Here is a 19,658-nt window from a genome sequence, read left to right as displayed (position 1 = left end):
AGATCAAATTAAGAAATGGGGGAGTATGATTACTCATTTAAAAATGAGTTTTTCATAGGTTTCTCAAGAATTTCATTTTATATGTATAATATCCCAAAATAAAGTAATAAAATTTAAATTATGGTATGACATCCTCAAGCTCCTATTCTTGAGATTTCTTTGGTCAAAAAATTTTTTCTAATGGTCTTTTTCCTTTTTTTTCCCCCCTCATTCTTTTTTAAAGGTTTATTTATTGGGCCCGGCGCGGTGGCGCAAGTGGTTAAGTCCTCGCCTTGCACGCCCGGGATCCCATATGGGCGCCGGTTCTAATCCCGGCAGCCCCGCTTCCCTTCCAGCTCCCTGCTTGTGGCCTGGGAGAGCAGTCGAGGACGGCCCAAGGCTTTGGGACTCTGCACCCGCGTGGGAGACCTGGAAGAGGCTCCTGGCTTCGGATCGGCATAGTATCGGCCCGTTGCGCTCACTTGGGGAGTGAATCATCGGACGGAAGATCTTCCTCTCTGTCTCTCCTCTCTGTATATCCGCCTTTCCAATAAAAAAATAATAAAAATAAATCTAAAAAAAAAAAAAAAAAAAAAAAAAAAAAAAAAAGGTTTATTTATTTTATTGCAAAGTCAGATATACAGAGAGGAGGGGAGAGAGAGGAAGATCTTCTGTCTGTTGATTCACTCCCCCAGAAGCTGCAACAGCCTGGCTGAGCCAGTCTGAAGCCAGGAGCCTGGAATTTCTTCTTCGTCTTCCATGTGGGTGCAGAGTCCCAAGGCTTTGGGCTATAAACAGGGAACTGGAATGGGAAGCGAGACAGCTTGGATTAGAACTGGTGCCCAAATGAGATCCTGGGACGTATAAGATGAGGACTTCAGCCACTAGGCCTCTGCTTCAGGCCCTCCTCATTGTTTCTTAAGCCTAAAGTGTTTTACTTCTTGTACAACCTCAGTGACTATCTCACTTATAGAATTAATGAATATTACAATTTTATCCTCTGTATATTTTTAGAATAGAAAGTAGCAAAGAAATCTAAGTGTTTGCATTGTAGCACTCCTTGTGGGAAAGTGAAAGTGGCCACTGCCAGCTTTGAGACAAGAGCCCATGCTGCATACAAACTGTGAGGTCCTGGTGTTTATACTGCCCTGCCTAAGATGATCGGGTGGAGGTCAGAGGACGGGCCATGGTCAAGTTTTCCTTCTGTTAAAGATTTATTTTTATTTGAAACACAGTTTTTAGAGAGAAAGAGAGCTTCCCTTTGCTGGTTTACTCCCCTAGTGACCCCAACAGTTGGAGTTGGGCCACTCTGAACCCAGGAGCCTGAAACTTTTTCCAGGTTTCCCAGGTGGGAGCAGGGGCCCAGCACTTAGGCCATCCTTTCAGGTCATCAGCAGTGAGCTGGATTACAAGTGGAGCCACTGGAACTGAGCTGTTGTCACAGGCAGAGGCTTAACCTGGTACACCGTGGCCTGGCCCTGAAGTATAACTTCGGATTTAGTACATGTGCTACTGAAATGAGCACCCAATTAAAACTTCTTTATTTATACATTTTTATTGGAAAGGCAGATTTTACATACAGCGAGGGGAAACAAAGATCTTCCATCTGCTGGTTCCCTCTCCAAGTGGCCACACTGGCTGAAGTTGAGCCAGTAACTTTGTTCTGGTTTCCCAGGTGGATGCAGGGACCCAAGCACTTGGGCCATCCTCCACTGCTTTCCTAGGCCCCAACAGAAGCTGGATGGGAAGAGGAGCAGCTGAAACACAAACTGGTATCTTTGAGATGTTGGCACTTGTAACAGGAGGATTAGCCAGTTGAGCCATTGTGCTAGCCCCCCCAAGTATAACTTCTGACTAAAGGGGCAGGCATTAGGCACGGTCAAGTAAGTCACTTGGGATGTGACATTCCATATTAGAGCAACAGTTCAAATCCTGGCTACTGTGCTTCCCATCCTCCTCCCTGCCAGTGTGCCTTGAGTCCCTGCCACCCACATAAGAGTCCTGGATGGATTCACTGGCTTAGCTTGGCCAGCTCTGGCTGTTGTAGCCATGAGGAGTGAACCAGCAGAGAGATCTCTGTCTCCATCTCTACCACTGTGAGTTTGAAGAAAATCTAAAATAAAAACAAGATCAAAACACCTGGGGGCATTGTTGTGACCTACTGTATTAAACCTCTACTGTGATACCTCCAATATCAAAGTGCTACTTAGAGTATCAACTGCTGGGCCTTCCCACCCAGCATCCTGCTAAAGTGCCTGAGAAGGCAGTGGAAGATGGCCCAATGCTTGGGCCCCTGCTGCCCATATGGAGAGCAGACCTAGCTGTGTGCCCATCTAGGGAGGGAAGCAGCAGATGGAAGACCTGTGCCTCCCTCCTGTTTTGTTTCAAATAAGTCAATCTGGTTTAAAAGGACAATGACTAGGAAAGGTTCTTGTGAGAAGCAGGCAATAACAGCAAGTGCAGCTCAGGTGCTCAGTGATGCTTTTCACCATTCTCCGTCCTACATCCTGAAAACCACTTTCTGGTGCGGTTGGCTAGAGGCTAAAGCCCTCGCCTTGCATGTGCCAGGATCCCATATGGGCACTGGTTCTAATCAATGGCCCTGCTTCCCATTCAGCCTCCTGCATGTCGCCTGGGAAAGCAATCCTTGGGACCCTGCACCCACATGGGAGACCCGGAAAAGGCTCCTGGCTTCAGATAGGCTCAGCTCTGTCTGTTGTGGCCACTTGGAGTAAACCAGTGGATGGAAGATCTTCCTCTGTCTCTCCAATAAAAAATAAATAAATCCTAAAAAAAAAAAAAAAGTTGAGTAGCCAGAACTCAGATGCTCACGTGGAATGCCTGTGTCACAGGTGGCAGCTTAACTCCCTGTGCTACAATGCTGTGCTCTCTTCTCTGCTTTTACAATGTGTTCCTAAGAAGTTGGAACATGGAGCCTAGAGGTCCTTGTTGTCCCCCAGGCCACTTGCCCAGCCTGAGGCTGTCAGGAAAACAGATTCTGATTGTGAGCATTTATAATGTTTGTCTTACTATTGGAGCTCTGACTTGACTTTGAGGAGGAGCCATGATGATTATGGCCTGTTGGGAAGCTGCCCTATGCATAGACCTTGCCCAAGAGCCAATGTGTGAACTCTAGGAAAAGCCAACCAAAGCCAGGAAGGGGAACGGATTTCCCTGGTAGAGCTCATCATACTGACCACCTTGCCCACTGTTGGCCCTGATGCTGTCCTTCTTGACCTGCTGGCTTACACAGGGTCCCTAGTACCCACCCCGGGACTGTCCTGTCTCTAAAGACAACCTTCCAGCTGACACTGCAAGAAGCCATCACTCAGCACATCACGGAGCACAGCCTCCGAGCCGGCAAGGTTAGTAATGCAGCTTCTCCAGGAGGTGGGATTTCCAAGACTGGAGTCTGGATTCCTCCCCGTCCCCTGCCCAGTATGGTTATCAGGCCAAGCAAAAGCATCTGTTTTTTCCCTACTGGAGGAGAAATTAACCTGCTGAGAATGAAGTAGTAATTGCTCACCTACTTCATTAAGTTACTATTAAGTCCTTGTTTTCTTTGTTCTAGCAGTGACAAACTTTCCAAATTAGTGTTATATACCAGTTTTGGCAGGGGCCAAAGGGCTGCAGCATTTTCTTGGTGGGAGTGCTATTAGTCCAGTTCAGCTGGTGGGTGGTATTCTTTGCCAAGGGTCTTTAGTTTGTAGAGGAGGTCCACTTTATCCTCTGGGTTTCTAACAAGCAGCATCACCAGCCCTTTGCTATATAGAGGTCTGCCCGATAGTTGCTGGACAGCCTTCAGGACGGTGGATAATCAGTCCTCATTCCCAGAAAGGGGATGGTTTTGGCTGATGGAGTCTGCTCTGATCCCCTTTACACAGAGGCACTCAAAGGATTTGACTTGCAGGTAAGACCCGATTATCAGCTGACCTGCAGACACCCCCTTCCTGCAGCCAGGACCGTCACTACCTATGGACTTGTCATCCATGGGAAGCCTGTGTGCTTCCTCCCAGCAGGACACATTGTGTGTCAGGGCCTTTGCAAATGTATCCACCCAGAAGTCAGGATCATAAACGTCCTATGGTTACAGTTCCACGTGCACTCATGAAATGGCAGTTTCTGGATATCATTCCGACAGACTAGTGCTTCCCCAAGTCTGAACTTTGATCATGTCAAAGTCCTTCTAGAGTTTATTTCAGGCACTGAAGAGCTAGGGTCGGGCTGTGGGACAGGCACATTAAGCTCATTTTTTTAGCCCAATTAAAAAAACAAACCAAAAAATCCTAGTAGAAACATTTCAAGGCTTTCCAAGAGTGGTTTCAAAAGCTGCAGTGAAGATAGGCAGAACTTGCCCTTGGCCTGTGGGCTTTTTTTTTTTTTTCCCAAGAACTGTAAGGCAGATTTTCTTCCACCCACTGGTTTTAAGAGCTGGGCCAGTCCAAGGCTTCTTGCAGGTTTTCTGCTGCTTTCCCAGGTGTATGAATATGCATCTGGATTGGGAATGGAACAGCGGGGACTTGAACCAATACTGTGAGCTTATCTTTAATCTCTTTTTCTGCTGGCAAACTCCCAAATACTTGGCAGGCTCTGCTAGAAGTGTGCATTACCAAATACAATAGAAAGGACTAATAACACCATAAAGACCCAGAAATTTGATCCCTATCTCCCAAAACTTGGGAAAACTGAGATAAAATGTGTTGCATACCCAAAGCAAGCTCCGAGTTCCAGGTTTGACACCTAGTTTAGTGGGCACGAAGGTGGTCTTCCACCTATGGAACAATTCACATCAATTCCAGAGTTACTTGTATTCATGGAACCTTCTCTTAGGGTTGGAGATATCCTAGACTCAAGGTATTTCCAGGGAAGGAAGAAAAGGAGTTATAATCCTCTATCAGAATATTCCTATGCAGACTTCTGTGTACATTTTTGAGAGGTAAAGTGATGAACAGGAAAGCCTTTTACTGGGTGGTTGAGAGCTGTAAGGACCAGATTGGACAAAGCCCAGCAGGATCACTTAGCAGCTCCTGGCCTCGGCCAAGTCACTCCACCTGTTACATACCAGTGCCTACTCTCCCAGGCTTCTCAGTTTGAATGAAATCAGCTAAGTGCTTACAACAGTACCAAACTTCCATGCTAAAGTTATCACGACAGAGGAACTGTGTCACAAGTGCGTTTAAACTATAACATCAACAACGTACCTTCTTACAGAAACAACTTGTTCCCTGCGATGTCTATAAAATTTACCTAAAGCTCAGTAAACAATTATGTATGACATAACCTTACGAACTGAAGGCTTGTTTCTGATATTTAGCCCAAGAAATAGGAATCTGTTTAGAGGCTGAAGGGAAAAAAAAAAAAAAAGAGTGGTTTCTCAGAGACAGAACCATACCAGGGATCCCCCTCCTTCCTCCACGTGAGCCTGGAACGCGTTCTGTGCGTATTGAGTATTGAGTGTAGGAGTTAAAGCTCACTGACTTCCCTGCAAAGGAAGCTGCACCTTCGTTGTAATTGCCTCAATACCTGATATGCTCGCTTTAGAAGGGGAGAGGGGCCAGTGTCATTGATCAACGGGCAATCCTCTGCGAAAACTGGCATCCTACATGGGTGCTGATTTGTGTCCCAGCTGTTCCACTTCCCATCCAGCTCCCTGCTTGTGGCTTGGGAAAGCAGAAGAGGATGATCCAAATCCTTGGGACCCTGCATCCATGTGGGAGACTGAGAAGCTCCTGGCTTCAGATCCGCTAGGCTCTAGCTGTTTTCGACATTTGGGAAGTGAATTAGCAGACGGAAGATCTGTCTTTCCTCCTCTGTCAATCTGCCTTCCCAGCAACTAGTAAAAAATAGTTATCTATTAAAAAAAATGCAGTGTGTGGGGGGAACCAGTTGGTAGGAAAAAATAAAAGGTGGCAGTGGTGCTGAAGCACACTGCAAACAGCATATAAGGGAATAAGAGGGGGAACCCTTAGAGCTGCTCAGTGTTAATCCAGGAGTCACTGGAGTAGATGCCCACAATTCATTTTCCTTGAGATCAGAATCTAACCTCCAGCTCACCAAGGAGCATGTAAAGGCTACCACCCCACTATTCTGCTTAATGCATAGAAACTTTAGGTAACACCAGACCCACTTTTCCACCAGAGGAAATTGTTAGCTTATTCTTATGTGGCTACAAGGTATACGACAACAAACTCTTAGGGTTACTCAAACGGCTGTTTCAACTATCAGACTACACAGGTAGTTCAACAGAATTTACTGATACATTTTCCATTTTCTGTACTATCTGAAGGCATCAGACAGCTTTAGATTAACTTTCTACAATACTGTTTCAACTTTCTCCAGTCAACTAAGATACAGGAAAACTGTTATACAACTTAGCAGATAAAAACATCTCCACAGAGAACCAACTCAGTGGGCCCTGGAGTTAATACATTTTCCCAGAATATAAACAGGCAATTGCATTAAAAGGTAGCTTGCAAATATTTAAATCACACCAACAACTCTTTTTCAAAATTATCTGTCTTGCTCAAACCACTGTAACCAGTTCATCATGAACACCGGTGTGGACACATGACTGGATGAATCTCTACAGCTTTACTGTTTGTTGTCATCAAAAACCTTTCAAAGTGCTACCAAGTGGCATCGCGGCTCTGTGTCTGGTCAAGGCGTCAAGGGTGGAACACAGTGGGACCGCAGAAGGTCCAGTGCAAGAGCCAGCTCGGCTTGAGTCAGGTGGCTGGAGCACAGAGCTGGACAAATCAAACCGGTTCTCTTTAGCATCACACCCTTTAAATACACACAGGCACATTCCAAACTGAGCTGGAGATAACAACTTGTATTCAGAATCAAACCTCAAGTCTTTCTAAGTATGTTCTTTTGAAACTGGAAACAAAACGATCAGCTGATGGAAAGCTGGAGTTATTCCCTCCTACACACATAAGGAAATAAGTGACAAAGTGTCTTGCACTGAAGTTATGTATTTAACAGCTTTACATGTAATATTCATATATAAAAAACTTTTAAGTGCTTTTCTCCAATTTAAAAATCTAAAGAATTCAAAAAATAAGGCATTCAATATTTGAAAAAAGTACAGATTTACAAAATGTGTATATTCTGTCATGAAAACTCCACACCAACATTATACACTTGGAAAAAAATACAAACAGGATATATTACAAATTTATGCAGCAATAACTTAGTTCACACCATGCAATAAAAAGTACATTAATCAAGATACACAAGCTTTTGTAGGTTCTAAACTGAAGGATTTTTTTCTTTTTTTTTTTTTTCTGCAGAATCCTTAAAACCTGTGGCACTTAAAATTTGTTAGCCTTTCTACTGGAGGTCAATTATGCACAACAGTGACGGAGAGACCGACAGGCCGGGTGTCTATTAGGAGTCATTCCAGCTTTGCTCCACAATTGCTGAAACTCTCTTCTCGTATTCCCGTTTGTTTTCCTGATAAAGCTGTGCTGCCTGGCTATTGGCTGGACTGTTTGGATTTGGTTCATCCAGCAGAGACTAGAAGAAAAGAGGGAAGAAAAAACTGGTTGGCACAGTAACACCTTGTACTGGATCAGGAGTCAGATAAGGAGTCTAGAAAAACTACTCTACTGAAACTACTGAATGTCATATATTTAGGTCTTAATTCTTAGAAAGCTTCTAAGAATAGTAGTCTCCACTAGCCTTCAAACCTCAGATTGCAATAAAATAAAAAAAAGCAATACTGCTCAGCAATGAGACTTTCATATTAACAAGATCAGTAGTGGCATGTGGTTACAACAGAATGTTGATGTACATCTTAGTAATCAAGATTTTCCCACATTTCAACTATGATTGTAGTTGCTTTCCAAATATCTGCTAGTAAGCTGGGGTTGGGGACCAATCTTATTTAATCAACAAAATACACGTTTCACAGTGCAGTAATAAAACAGGAAGGCTGAGGTTAATGCTTGTATGGTAAACGGAATTTAAAAAGTGTGAGAATGTTTATAATATAAGCCAAGATGTTTACTTCTACACCTCCCACATCTCTCACTCTGACAGACTGCCAGGCACTCTGGCCACACCTCAGTCTTTCTCCACACCTGGCAGTTTCTTTAGGACCCCGTGGTTCCTAAGGTACCATATTTATTTCTCCACATCCTGCAGCTATGGTTCAGGGACCTGAGTGTAAGTGTGATCCATAAGAACACATAACTCACAGATGGAGTAAGGAAAAGGAGGATGGAACAGGTGCCACACTGACCAGTCGGCTGAAAATCACAACTTTTAGTCAGAGCTCTGTCCGAGTCTCCCCCGGTCTTCAGACTGCTCCTTTAAGATGTGGTCCAATTTCATAAAATGTTAAGAAATGATGACACACTTTAACATACCCTCACCTGAATTGATGTTAAGATAGAAGATACGTCATATGTTGGACTCCATCGATTCTGAAGGATATCTAAACATATGCTACCGTCAGCATACACTGCAAAGACAACGTATCAGGTATAGATTAATACTGGCATAACATGAGAGATCCAGCACAAACAGGATGCATGCGTGCACAGTTACTTGGCCTTCCAAATAAAAGAATAAATCCTTATGGAACTTAAAAAATACATGTATGCAGGACCATCCAAATCCCTGCCTGTCGCCTGGGAAAGCAGTCAAAGACAGCCAAAAGCCTTGGGACTCAGAAGAGGCTCCAAGCTCCTGGCTTCGGATAGCCTCAGCTCCGATCATGGTGGCCGCTTGGAGAGTGAACCATTTGGAGGGAAGATCTTCCTCTCTGTCTCTCCTTGCTGTGTATCTGCTTTTCCAATAAAAATAAAATCTTTAAAAAAAAAATACATGTATGCTTCAGATGCCTGGTCCCAATTTTGTATAAACAAAACTATTTTGAAAGGCAGATTGACGGGGGGGGGGGGGAGGGGATAAAGAGAAGACAAACATCCTTCTCCTAGCTCACTCCCAAAATGGCCACAATGGCCGGAGCTGGGTTAGGCTGAAGTCAGGAGCTTCTTTAGGCATCTGACATGGGTGGCAGATGCTTAAGCACATCAGCTATCACAGCCATATCTGAGGGAAGCTGGACTGGAGCAGCTGGGACTCCAACTAGTACCCAATATGGGATGCCATGTCACAGATGGCAGCTTAACTCACTGTGCTACAGTGTTAGCCCCAAATTATTTTTTTCAAAGTTAAATCTCAGGTGACAAATACTTTCAGATTTGCAGAAATCAATTTGACTTAAACATCTAATTCAGAAGTTATCCAAACAAACCATCTTTGCTTCACTTTGGAGCTTTTGTTTGTGTGCAGAGGAGGATTTATTGACTTTTTTTTCAAGATTTTTTAAATGTGGGCCCAGCAGCGTGGCTTAGTGGCTGAAATCCTCACCTTGAATGCCCGGGATCCCATATGGCCGCCGGTTCTAATCCCGGCAGCTCCACTTCCCGTTCAGCTCCCTGCTTGTGGCCTGGGAAAGCAGTCAAGGACGGCCCAAAGCTTTGGAACCCTGCACCCGTGTGGGAGACCCGGAAGAGGTTCCTGGTTTCCAGCTTCAGATCAGCACAGCACCGGCCGTTGTGGTCACTTGGGGAGTGAATCATTGGACGGAAGGTCTTCCTCTCTGTCTCTCCTCCTCTCTGTATATCTGACTTTGTAATAAGAATAAATAAATCTTAAAAAAAAAAAAAAGATTTTAAAAATGTATTTTCATTTTATTTGAAAGGCAGAAAGAAATCTTCCATCTTCTGACTCATTCCCCCAAAAGACTATAACAGCCAGGGCTGGGCTAGGCTACAATCAGGAACAAACAACTTAATCTAGGTCTTCCACATGTATGAACCTGCTCCTCAGGGTGTGTATTAGCAGGAATCCAAATCAGAAGCAAGACACTGGAACCCAAACCAGGAACTTTTGATACAGGAAGTGACAAATATGGGGCTGACCTGGGCAGGGAAGCAGTACATGCAAGAGGGTTCTAACTGGAAGAGAAAAGGGACAGCACGCAAAAGCCCTTCACCACCCTCCTCATCCAATAAACTGCTACTTACCATTTGGATGAAACATTTTGGATAGAAACCTAACAGTTGGTGGCTTATTTGGATATTCTTCAGAAAATTCTATTACTAGTTTAAAAGTACCTGGATAAAACACAAACCAAGATAACGACAGTAAAGACAAGCACAACTTCCTATTTTCTTTACCAGTTAATTTTCAACTCCATACTGGTTTTTATGCAACCACATAAAAGCTACTATGTTAACTTTGGATTAGCATACAAAATACATGTCTACTTATTTTAGACTGTTAACAGGTAGCATTGACAAGCACCTGGGAAACCAGCACTTTTATGTGCCATTGTTGGGAGTATTAACTGCCCTATTTTTGGAAGGCAAGTGGGCTCTTGCTACACAAATTTAAAACACCTACTGGAAGAAGCATTTTTAATAGGAAAGCATAGGCTGCCTTTTCCCTGCTTCATATATTATTTCTTCTTACACGCCAAAGGATTTTGAGAGGAGTCAACCACATGGCCAAAGACCCTGACTGGAGGTCCAAGTGCTGAGGTGAAAGGCCAGCTCTAGCCATGCACCAACGGCCCAACGACATGAAGCCTAGGTCTGCTTAGCTGCACTTGGCTACAGGTCAGCACAGTCCATTTTGGTAAGTTTAAATCAGTGTATAATGGTCAGCAGAGCCACAGGTATGTTAAGCACACACACACACTTATACAGAATGCACCAGAAGTTAAAGGTCTCTAAACTCCAATCCCATTTCCAAGAGACAGGCACTCTCAATGGTTGTCTGTCTGCCTTTCTAACTTCATACACATAAGTATACTCATGTTCAAAATTTACATTTTAACTATAAGAATGCAATATAAAACCATAAGCAAACCATTATCTAAGTTTGTTTTAAGAGCCACTTCATTCTCTTAGGCTAAGCTTCCAGTGAGAATTCACTGAACAGGAAGCTGGGAATGGATGCATGTAAAGCCATATCAATTTATGGCTTTTCTACAAATAAAACAAACAAAAAAAACCCCCAGCAAGACAGGAGTGAAGTCTGAGTAATTATTATATTTTCTTTTTTTTTTTAAAGATTTATTTTTGTTATTCTTTCATTGGAAAGGCGGATATACAGAGAGAGGAGAGACAGAGAGGAAGATCTTCCGTCCGATGATTCACTCCCCAAGTGAGCGCCTCGGGCCGATACTATGCCGGTCCGAAGCCAGGAGCCTCTTCCGGGTCTCCCACGCGGGTGCAGGTTCCCAAAGCTTTGGGTCGTCCTCGACTGCTTTCCCAGGCCACAGGCAGGGAGCTGGAAGGGAAGCGGGGCTGCCGGGATTAGAACCGGCGCCCATATGGGATCCCGGGCGTGCAAGGCGAGGACCTTTAACCACTTGCGCCACCGCGCCGGGCCCAATTATTATATTTTCTATCCATCTTTCTCATAATTTAATTTTAAAATAATGTCTCCAATAAACAGTTTACAAGAACTCCTGCCAGGGAGGCAAGTGGCTCTTGTGACTCTGCACAGGCTGCCTCCAGTGCAGCTGGGAAGAACTACTGAGGTCATTTTTGTTGGGAGCAGAAACTAAGAAGTCAAAAATATTTACTAATTCACTGAAAAGTAATTCAATGCATTACATATTAAACCATGTGACATATTTAATCAAACACGTAGCTCTCATTAATGACTGGTTTCACAGAGGCGGCTGCATTCTCTTGCTTTTGCTCTCAATGTTACATATGCTGTACAGTACATTTGCTTGAGGAAAATCCAGCCTCATACAAATTTATAATTGAAGAAAGGACTGTCTTCATAATCTCTTCAGAAAACCATAGACATTATTTCTTTGGCTCTTACACCAAAGCAGTAGTTTTTAATTTTGTTAAAGGTTTGTTGCAAAACAGAATCTCCAACCACTGTAATACAGAAACATTTTGCCCTCAGCTACACTGACATCTGCACACTATATAAACCTGTTATCACTAGTCTGTGATATTATTTTTTGATTATGAGGAAAATACAGATTCTGTCAAGATTTACAGAACTTCCAAATAATGCCACATTCCTTCGTATACTATTCAAAGACTTGAACAGCAGGCATCACTGGTAATTTCAGCAGAAAAGGGGACGTGCTGAGAAGCCATCATTTTAGCAGCAGCTTTTTTTTTCAGTTGCTTTCCATAACCCAAGAGCCCACTGCAACAGGCCCTGAATACCATAATCTCACATTTGAACCTGAACAATCTGTCCAGTCTGTCCATCATTCTTCCAAGTGAACATGTTCCCGGACAAAAGCTGCACCTCAGACCTGAGGACAGGTCTGTGCTCCATGCAACCGTGACACCAGGGGTGCAGCAGCAGGACTACTCCTGCCTCATCAGGATGTCAACACAAGGACAGAATTCAACACCCCAGCACCTTCCACCATGTTCTAAAGCGATTTTTTAACACCTTCCCATGCTGGTGCCCATCGTGATGTGCTGCTGAGACACTGAAGTATTTAGCAGCAGTTTACCATGACTGCTTCTGTGCCACCAATATGGCACATGTCTGGGTAAAAGCAGCTTTTGCTGGCAGACACTCTGCAGAGATGTGAGATGCCAAAGTCCACCCCTGATATAATCTGATAGCAAATGGCGCTGCAGGTATCATTCTAGTATATAAACCCTCAAGGGATCAATTCTGAAGTCACTTTAATCATTGCAACGAAGCTGTTTCACAATTTCTTTAAAAATTCATGTAATTAGGGAAAAGCCAAACATCAGTTAATTTGATAAGCTTAATGATAAATAAACATTAAGGTGCCTGGTGAAAACTTGCAACGTGGATTACACAGACTGCTAACTGCTTATGGGTGATCACAGACCCTGCCGTTCTGGCTTGTGGACAAGCGTCAGAAATAACCTAGAAACTGGCCATGAGGTTGACCAAGCTGATGGGGAAAGCATCTATCATACAGCCAATTCCTGGAAGCTTTACTTTTCACTTGACCTACCAACAGCAGAAACCTGCTTCAAGTACACTGACATTCTAATTCCTACTCACAACAGCCCATTTACCCCTCAAGAAAACACAGTGAAGAATGACTTACCATCTTCAAAGGGTGTCCCTTCTGGTCTGAAAATAAGAAGAGCTTTAATTAAAAACAGGTTTTCATTCTTTTTCTTGATCTTCACGAGTGGAACCTCATTTCAGTGATTTATGGAGTTTTAGGACCACTGAGGCCTGGGCTTTCACAGGAGCAGGCAAGAGACACATTCCTGGTTTTACACAAAAACTCCAAACACCTTGCCCCCAATTTTAACACAGGAAGAATTCAGTTTATAAATAGTAAGCATTTTATCAGAATGTATTCTCCTTTGAGAAAAAACACCTTTTCATTTTCAGACCATAATGGAGAGTTATTGACTGGCACACGAAGGGTCCTGCTTCCCAAAGAGCAAGAGCTCTAGTTCAGGTCCGCCGAGCACAGGGGTGGCCGAGGGCAGCACCTGCTTGCTCAGGCCATTGCCAACCTCACCCTTCTCAGCAGCAGCAGGGCCCACTAGAAATCTCAGTCCAGGTCACAGCCTCACAGAATGGACCTAGTGGCCTCTGCTGCCTTACTAGCCACCACATGCAGACTTACAGCTGGTTCTCTGACAACTCCTGGGGGTTTATATGTAAGCATTTTAAGTATTAGCACGACACTTTGGTTTAAAAAGAGTGAGGGAAAGAAAGCAAGTCAGGGAAAACCAGAGCAACAAAGGAAATGTTCTACAGCAGACCATAATACGTTCAATGTGTAAGATCAGACTGGCTCTCAAATGGCTCTAGTTACTTCACACCGGGATGTGAAACATCTGCATTTAAACCTGTGCCACAGTGCAAGTTCTCAGTATTTCTGGTTCCAAGACTTTTTTGTTTTGGCTCCAAAATAATAAGAACATAAATACTGGCATGGCAGTTTGTACAAAATAGTTCCTTTTCCTCTTATTATTTCATTTAGTTTCAACTAGTTATTTTTTTTTTTAATAATGTAAACACAGGGTGAGTATGAAACCCTATGTGATGCCACCGAAGTGCAAACACACTGTGTACCTCTAAGACTGTTCTAACTCATCTTGCTGCTGCTGTTCAACCTCCTTCCGTCTGCCAGGTAATTGAATGTTCAGTTTTCTTCTAGAGTCACCACTCTTATTTGCTGAAATCTTTCAACTTACCCAAATATAACCGCATTCCACTGCATGATGTTGTTCTCAGAGGGTGCGCCACTGACACCCACAGGAGGGTCCTCTTGCAATCTAGAAACCCAGAGTAGTCACTGTCAAAGGGGAACAGGAGCCACGCAGGCGGCCAAGAACACCTGTGGACTCTGCCCCATCTACTCAGACACAAACGGAATCCACCTCCTTGTCACACAGAGACAGAGCCCATCCGCCAGGGAGAGCTGAACCAAGTGGGCCAGCAATCACCCTTCAGGAAGACACGTGGCCTCCTTGACCCTCAAGAACAAAATATACTAAATCAGAACTACAGATTCTGCAGCTCCAATGCGCAGCAGGTGGGCAACACAGGTGCCAGAAAGGACACTGGAGGGCAAACTTGAGGGCACCCACAGAGGGCCCACTGCACTGACAATGCCCTTGACTCAGGGACAGTGTGGGCACCAGAGTGCCTGCAGCTTCTTCCTCAACTCAACCACAATGGTTTTTCAGAGTAATCCAAGCAGAAGCTGGGCTGCCCAACAATCCCCCCAAAAGACATCAACCTGTCTGCCAGGGAAGCTTCCCTCAAGTTCTCCTCACCTCAAGACTCTGGAACAAACACCAAAAGGTCCACCTTACCCTCACTCACAATAAGGACCCTGAGGGAGGCGGGGGTGCCTACAGTGGACCTGGGCTTGAAGCTTCACCAGTTGAATTTCAGCCGTGCGAGCACATCAAACTTACTGAATGCAAACTTTTACAAACAAGATGTCTGCATCAGAGGTCCCTTCCGGGGGACTGCCACCATCAACTGCTACATTACAGAGATGGCTGCATGAGCGCTTGTTCTCATATAACTTTGGAATCAGTTGCATTAAGAACATGATTTGGTAACCAGAAACCAGAGGAACTATACTGCTACACCTTGAAACTGCTAAGAGAAGCAAAGAGTGAATTCAATGTCCAAACCCCAGACAATGGCTTCCCAACATCTTACATAAGGCTTTCTGATGGCGAAGTGGAGAGGTAGGTAACTTCCTGAGCGACAAATCCAAGTTTTGCTACCACATATCTAGTTTCAATTAAGGCGAGCTGGCCACTCGAAAAACTTGGCTAGGTTTCTCTCACTCGTGTATGTCTACCTCTCAATACTCCAGACAAGATTTTTAAAAAAGGGGGGGAGGGTGGCAATACTCCCAACACGAAGCGCTTTTACAAAAGGAGGCTGCTGGGAGCAGCGGGTGAGCGCCAGGGCGGGCGGAGGCATGGGTCCAGGCTCGGGAAGCTATAGATAGTGTTTGATTCACCAGCCAGAGCCCGGTTCCAAAGGCGCTGCTGCTGCTGCTGGCAGCCGGGTTGGCCGGCCAGAGCCCAGCTCGGAAGCCGCTTCTCAAGGTCCTGGCAGGCGGGCGCGGGCAGGGTCGGGTTTCGGGGATGGTGTTAACCACCTCCGGACCTCGCGCGGCCGACCCCACCCTCCCTCCCTGCAGAAAGGAAAGGAACGGGGGAGGGGGGGAGAGGGAGGGCTTTTCGTCCCAACCCTGCTTCCCCGAGCGGCAGAACAATGCTGACCGCTGCAGCAGGCGAGGCGCAAAGCCCACTTTGAGGTAGAGAGAGGGGCGCCGCAGGGTGCAGGGCGACGCTCGGACAACGGGCCGGAGGGAACAGCAGGGACGCCGAGCCAGCCGCTGGCCACCTTCTTACTGTCGAGGGGGATGGGAGGAGAGAATTATCTCAATTTCTCACTCGTCAGGAGCGAGCGGCGAGATCGAAAGGGCGAGAGAGCCGAGCCTAGTACAGGGCTTCTTCCGTCGGTCCACCTGGCCCACAGCCGGGCATCGGGGTAAGGTGTCCCGGATCCCCGCCCTGCAGCCCCACAGCTCCAGGAAAGAGCCGCCATCTGGTGGGGAAAGAGAGGAGCCTTACCGCTTGAAATCCCGCATGAGCCTCCTCCGCGCCGGGGTCGACATGCTCCCCAGCTGCCCCGCGGTCAACCTGGAAGAAAAAAAAGAGTCCCGCGCAGCCCCCCCACCCCGGCGCGGCGGCCGAATCACTGCGGGTCAGCGCCGCCGCCGAGACTGCACAAACAACCCCGCGATGACGTCTCCCTCCGCCGCCTCCAGATCCCTCCGCCCTCCGCCGCTACCATGGAGGCAGGGGCCGCCGCGGGGCGGAGCGGCGCGGAGCTGCCTCTCGCAGCCCGGCGGCCGCCAGCGGTGTCATCCCAGCTTCCTGATCTAAACGACAAGTTGGGGTTCTCCGTGCTCAGACCAGAGATTGTGGGTTAAGCGACACCGAAACCGAAATACTAGTTTGTTCCTCCCCCCCCCGCCCCGTCACCAACTTAGATTCGGCGGGGTGGGGCGAGAGGGACCGCATCCGGGGCCAGAGATTTCAGGGGGAAGGCGAAGGGATGACGTAAGATCACGTGACCTCCGGCGGCGTTGTCAACAATCCACCCCCTGAGGGGGAGGGGACGAAGCGTCTAGAACCACGTGTCCCTGTGACGCTGCGTTCACGTGAGAGCGCCCCCTGAACCTGCGTGTGGGTCGGGACTAGGAAGTGGACGGCGAGACCCTTGTTATTAGCTGTTCTCCTCTTTTGCCCCAGATAACAGGGACCTTCCCAAGGGGATTGTGACGGAACCTAGGACTTGTTTTATAAGTTGTTTTTTTTAAGGGAATAAAAAATAACTCAGGGTTTGATTACTTTCTTAATCACATTTAGTATGTAGAGCAGGAAGCAAGACTGAAAGAACTACAATTTTCCCACTAACTCCGCGTGGGGTGTTGAGGCCGCAGAGCAAAAAACCCGTGGAATGCCTCGTTAAGGACTGCCTGTGCCTGCCTTGCAGAGGGGTTCCTCAGGTTGGAACTATTAGGTCAAGATCAAGGAATTATGTGTGGGTCGTCCACGGTTTGATTAAAAAGGCCTTCTGGAAAGTCAGTTTTGTATCTACGACCATGGTACCTTTGTTTAAAAATGTGGGTGCACCCTCCAGAGCAAGTCAGCGAGTGGTTGGTTGCTTGTCCACGAAATCTACGCAAATAATTCAGTAGGGTGTTCCATGTTGTGAAAGGCAATGCAAGAAGATAACGGCAGGAGTGGAAAGGGGGTCCCTTGGTCACCACCTGCTGCCCTCAGTCTCACAGTGGTAGGACACTGGCTGGAGAACCGAGCCTGCAGCACTGGAATCGCGACCGGGACATCCCAAGCAGTAGCTCCATCCCGTGTATATCTGGCTTGTGGTGGTTTGTCCCTTGCAAATATTCAATGGTTAAGGTTGAATAACTTTTCAAAACAAGAGAATTCTGGGGGGGTGGGGGTGGAAATAATAAACAATGACGACTCTTCATTTTCCTGCTCAACATAATCAGCGTCGTAGAAATATTTGGGAAGTTTTAAGAATATCAGTTTCTTGTCTCAACTAAACTGAGATGGTGGGAAAGCTTTTTAATAATTCTAATGTGCATGTTAGGCTAGAGTTTACAGAATGATACACTTCTTCGTATTTAGGGGAAGCCAATCGCCTCTCGGCCTTTTGGCTAAGATCAAGTGTAGTATTTAGGGGAAGCCAGTTTCGGGGAACGCACAACGGACACTGCGCTCTGGAGTGTCCCTTCCCTAGAGGCCCTGCAATCCTTCACATTGCAGGCGAATAGTGCGCCCCTGCCCAACCCAAGCCCTACCCTCCGAGATCCCTCACTCCCCAACGAGCCAATTGCTTCCCACTAACGCCGCCCCACAAACTCACTTCCGCTTCTCACTCTGCCTTCCGGGTGCGGACCACGGCGACATTCCGGTCTTGCGCACTAGGCCTCGAGCGACGTTCTCCCCACCCCCAGCGTTGCCATGGTAGCGAGCGGCTGCGCCTCCAGCTCGGCTAGAGCGGGCCGAGCGGAGTCGGCGGCGTCCGGTTGCCGGCCCGGTGCTGCGCGGAGGCCCAGAATGGGCTGAGGCGGTGACGGTTGCCCGGACCAAGTCGACCGTAGGGCAAGGGGCGCGACGCCGGGCTGGGAGTCTGAGCTGTGGGGTTTGAGGAAACAAGGCTTTTCTGGGGAGCCGGGGTTCGTTCGGGTGGGCGAGGGCGGGAGTAGGGTGCCTGACGGAGTGTGGGACCCCACGCCTGGGGGTGACCTGTGGTGAGGGAGTGTCCGTGTGGGACGGAGCCCCCAGGACGCCTTCACTGCCTGTGAAGTCAGGGTCCCACGCGGCCGTCCCCTGCCCGCCTCAGCGGGAGTGTGGTGCATAATAAATCCGAGGACAACTTGTAAATTGTTCCGTTTTTCTTTCCCTGAAGAAGTACAAGCCAGGCTTCAAAATGGAGATGTACGAAACCCTTGGCAAAGTGGGAGAGGGCAGTTACGGAACAGTCATGAAGTGTAAACATAAGAATACCGGGCAGATAGTGGCCATTAAGATTTTTTATGAGAAACCAGAAAAATCTGTCAACAAGATTGCAATGAGAGAAATAAAGTTCCTAAAGGTTTGCTTCCTTTACCTTAATTCCTCTGAAAGTTTATATATATATATGGAATAAAACAACTGCAGAAAATATTTCTGTGATGGTGTATTTAAGACATTTAGTAGAAGAACAAATATGAAAAAGAAATAAGACAAACATGATCCCATACCTTATTGCCTACATTTTGTAGTTTTATAGGGATACAAAGTGTATGTCTGTAATACAACAAAATTATGCCTATCGTGAAACAGTTATTCTGAATTTCTGCATAATGTTGAGTGTAGGTTTCAAACATCCACGTTTTATGGTGAGGCGCTGTGCTAGATGCTGGGATTTAGGGAGGTAAAAGAATTCCTCGGCAATTTAATCAGAAAGCAGAGTGTATGGAAATCAAACCGGGTTAAAAGGCAAGTGCCAGGTGGTTAGCACCAAGTCCTGTGGGGCGAGGAAGGCTTCCTGAAGGAGATGGCGTCTGAGTTGACCTTAGCACCACTGAGTGGCTGAAGTGTAGAGTAGGAAGATCTGCTAGGACTTAAGGAATCCTGGTGAATGACTTTGTGAAGGAAATGTGCTCTTTAAGTCTGTATTAGCTATGATGGATCAGTTTGCTTTGTAACTAGAAGAAATATGCCAGGATTGTTGGAACTGTTCTGTTTCTAGATAGTCGGTAAAAATGTTATGCTTTTGTCAAAGATGCCAGTCCCTGTGTTCATGACCAAAAAGATAATCATTCTGGAAGGCAACTGTTGTGTAACTGCGAGTAGAGATCTGTTTAGAGGGAGACCATTTCCCAGGCAGACTTTCTCGCAGTTTCTTCAAGGCTGTTGCATTTATGCTGATGATTTTTACTCCCAAAGCACTTGGTGCATGTACCATATCTGGCAGGAACATAGAGATGCCCTTGAAACATGTCCATATTTTACTGTGACGGTTATGCAGATCGCTGGCTGCTTACAGGATTTTTACTTTGATGCAATGTGATTCCACTCAAGGCTGTTTTTTTTGCATTCACTAATATTCTTAGA

General features: G+C 46.1%; 2 protein-coding genes across 6 annotated transcripts in view; one reads left to right on the top strand and one right to left on the bottom strand.

The window, feature by feature from the left end:
* Positions 1–6,214: 6,214 nt before the first annotated feature.
* UBE2B (ubiquitin conjugating enzyme E2 B) lies at positions 6,215–16,417 on the bottom strand. 3 transcript variants are annotated; one of them, XM_040971822.1, is made up of 6 exons: positions 16,095–16,281; positions 14,184–14,264; positions 13,073–13,098; positions 10,020–10,109; positions 8,358–8,446; positions 6,215–7,497 (listed from the first exon to the last, which is right to left on the bottom strand). In XM_040971822.1, exons 1-6 carry the CDS (start codon positions 16,136–16,138, stop codon positions 7,369–7,371), a joined length of 459 nt encoding a protein of 152 aa, XP_040827756.1. In that variant the 5' UTR covers positions 16,139–16,281; the 3' UTR covers positions 6,215–7,368. The 3 variants fall into 3 exon arrangements, with proteins under 3 accessions (XP_040827756.1, XP_040827764.1, XP_040827773.1); XM_040971830.1 differs by lacking the exon at positions 14,184–14,264 and having other exon boundaries at positions 16,095–16,417; XM_040971839.1 differs by lacking the exon at positions 10,020–10,109 and having other exon boundaries at positions 16,095–16,324.
* A 1,655-nt stretch (positions 16,418–18,072) lies between these two features.
* The window catches only part of CDKL3 (cyclin dependent kinase like 3), a 33,349-nt gene continuing 31,763 nt past the window's right edge, over positions 18,073–19,658 (top strand). For all 3 annotated transcript variants that reach the window (XR_005883017.1, XM_040971799.1, XM_040971809.1), the window contains exons 1-2: positions 18,073–18,156; positions 18,469–18,654. Coding sequence is in view for 2 of the 3 variants with exons in the window: in XM_040971799.1 (XP_040827733.1) it covers positions 18,490–18,654 (165 nt within the window). In the remaining variant the exon portion in view is untranslated. The remainder of the gene's footprint in view (positions 18,157–18,468; positions 18,655–19,658) is intronic.

Source organism: Ochotona curzoniae, unplaced genomic scaffold, assembly GCF_017591425.1.
Source record: "Ochotona curzoniae isolate NIBS_2020 unplaced genomic scaffold, NIBS_Ocur_1.0 contig_1, whole genome shotgun sequence".
NCBI classification, from domain to species: Eukaryota; Metazoa; Chordata; class Mammalia; order Lagomorpha; family Ochotonidae; genus Ochotona; species Ochotona curzoniae.
This window is presented reverse-complemented; position numbering and strand designations above follow the sequence as displayed.

Coding starts and splice junctions, on each gene's coding strand:
- UBE2B (XM_040971822.1), bottom strand. CDS start 16,138: ATGTCGACCCCGGCGCGGAGGAGGCTCATGCGGGATTTCAAGCG. Junction 14,265..16,094: donor CTCATGCGGGATTTCAAGCG/GTAAGGCTCCTC, acceptor CTGGGTTTCTAG/ATTGCAAGAGGACCCTCCTG. Junction 8,447..10,019: donor CAAAATGTTTCATCCAAATG/GTAAGTAGCAGT, acceptor TTGTCTTTGCAG/TGTATGCTGACGGTAGCATA.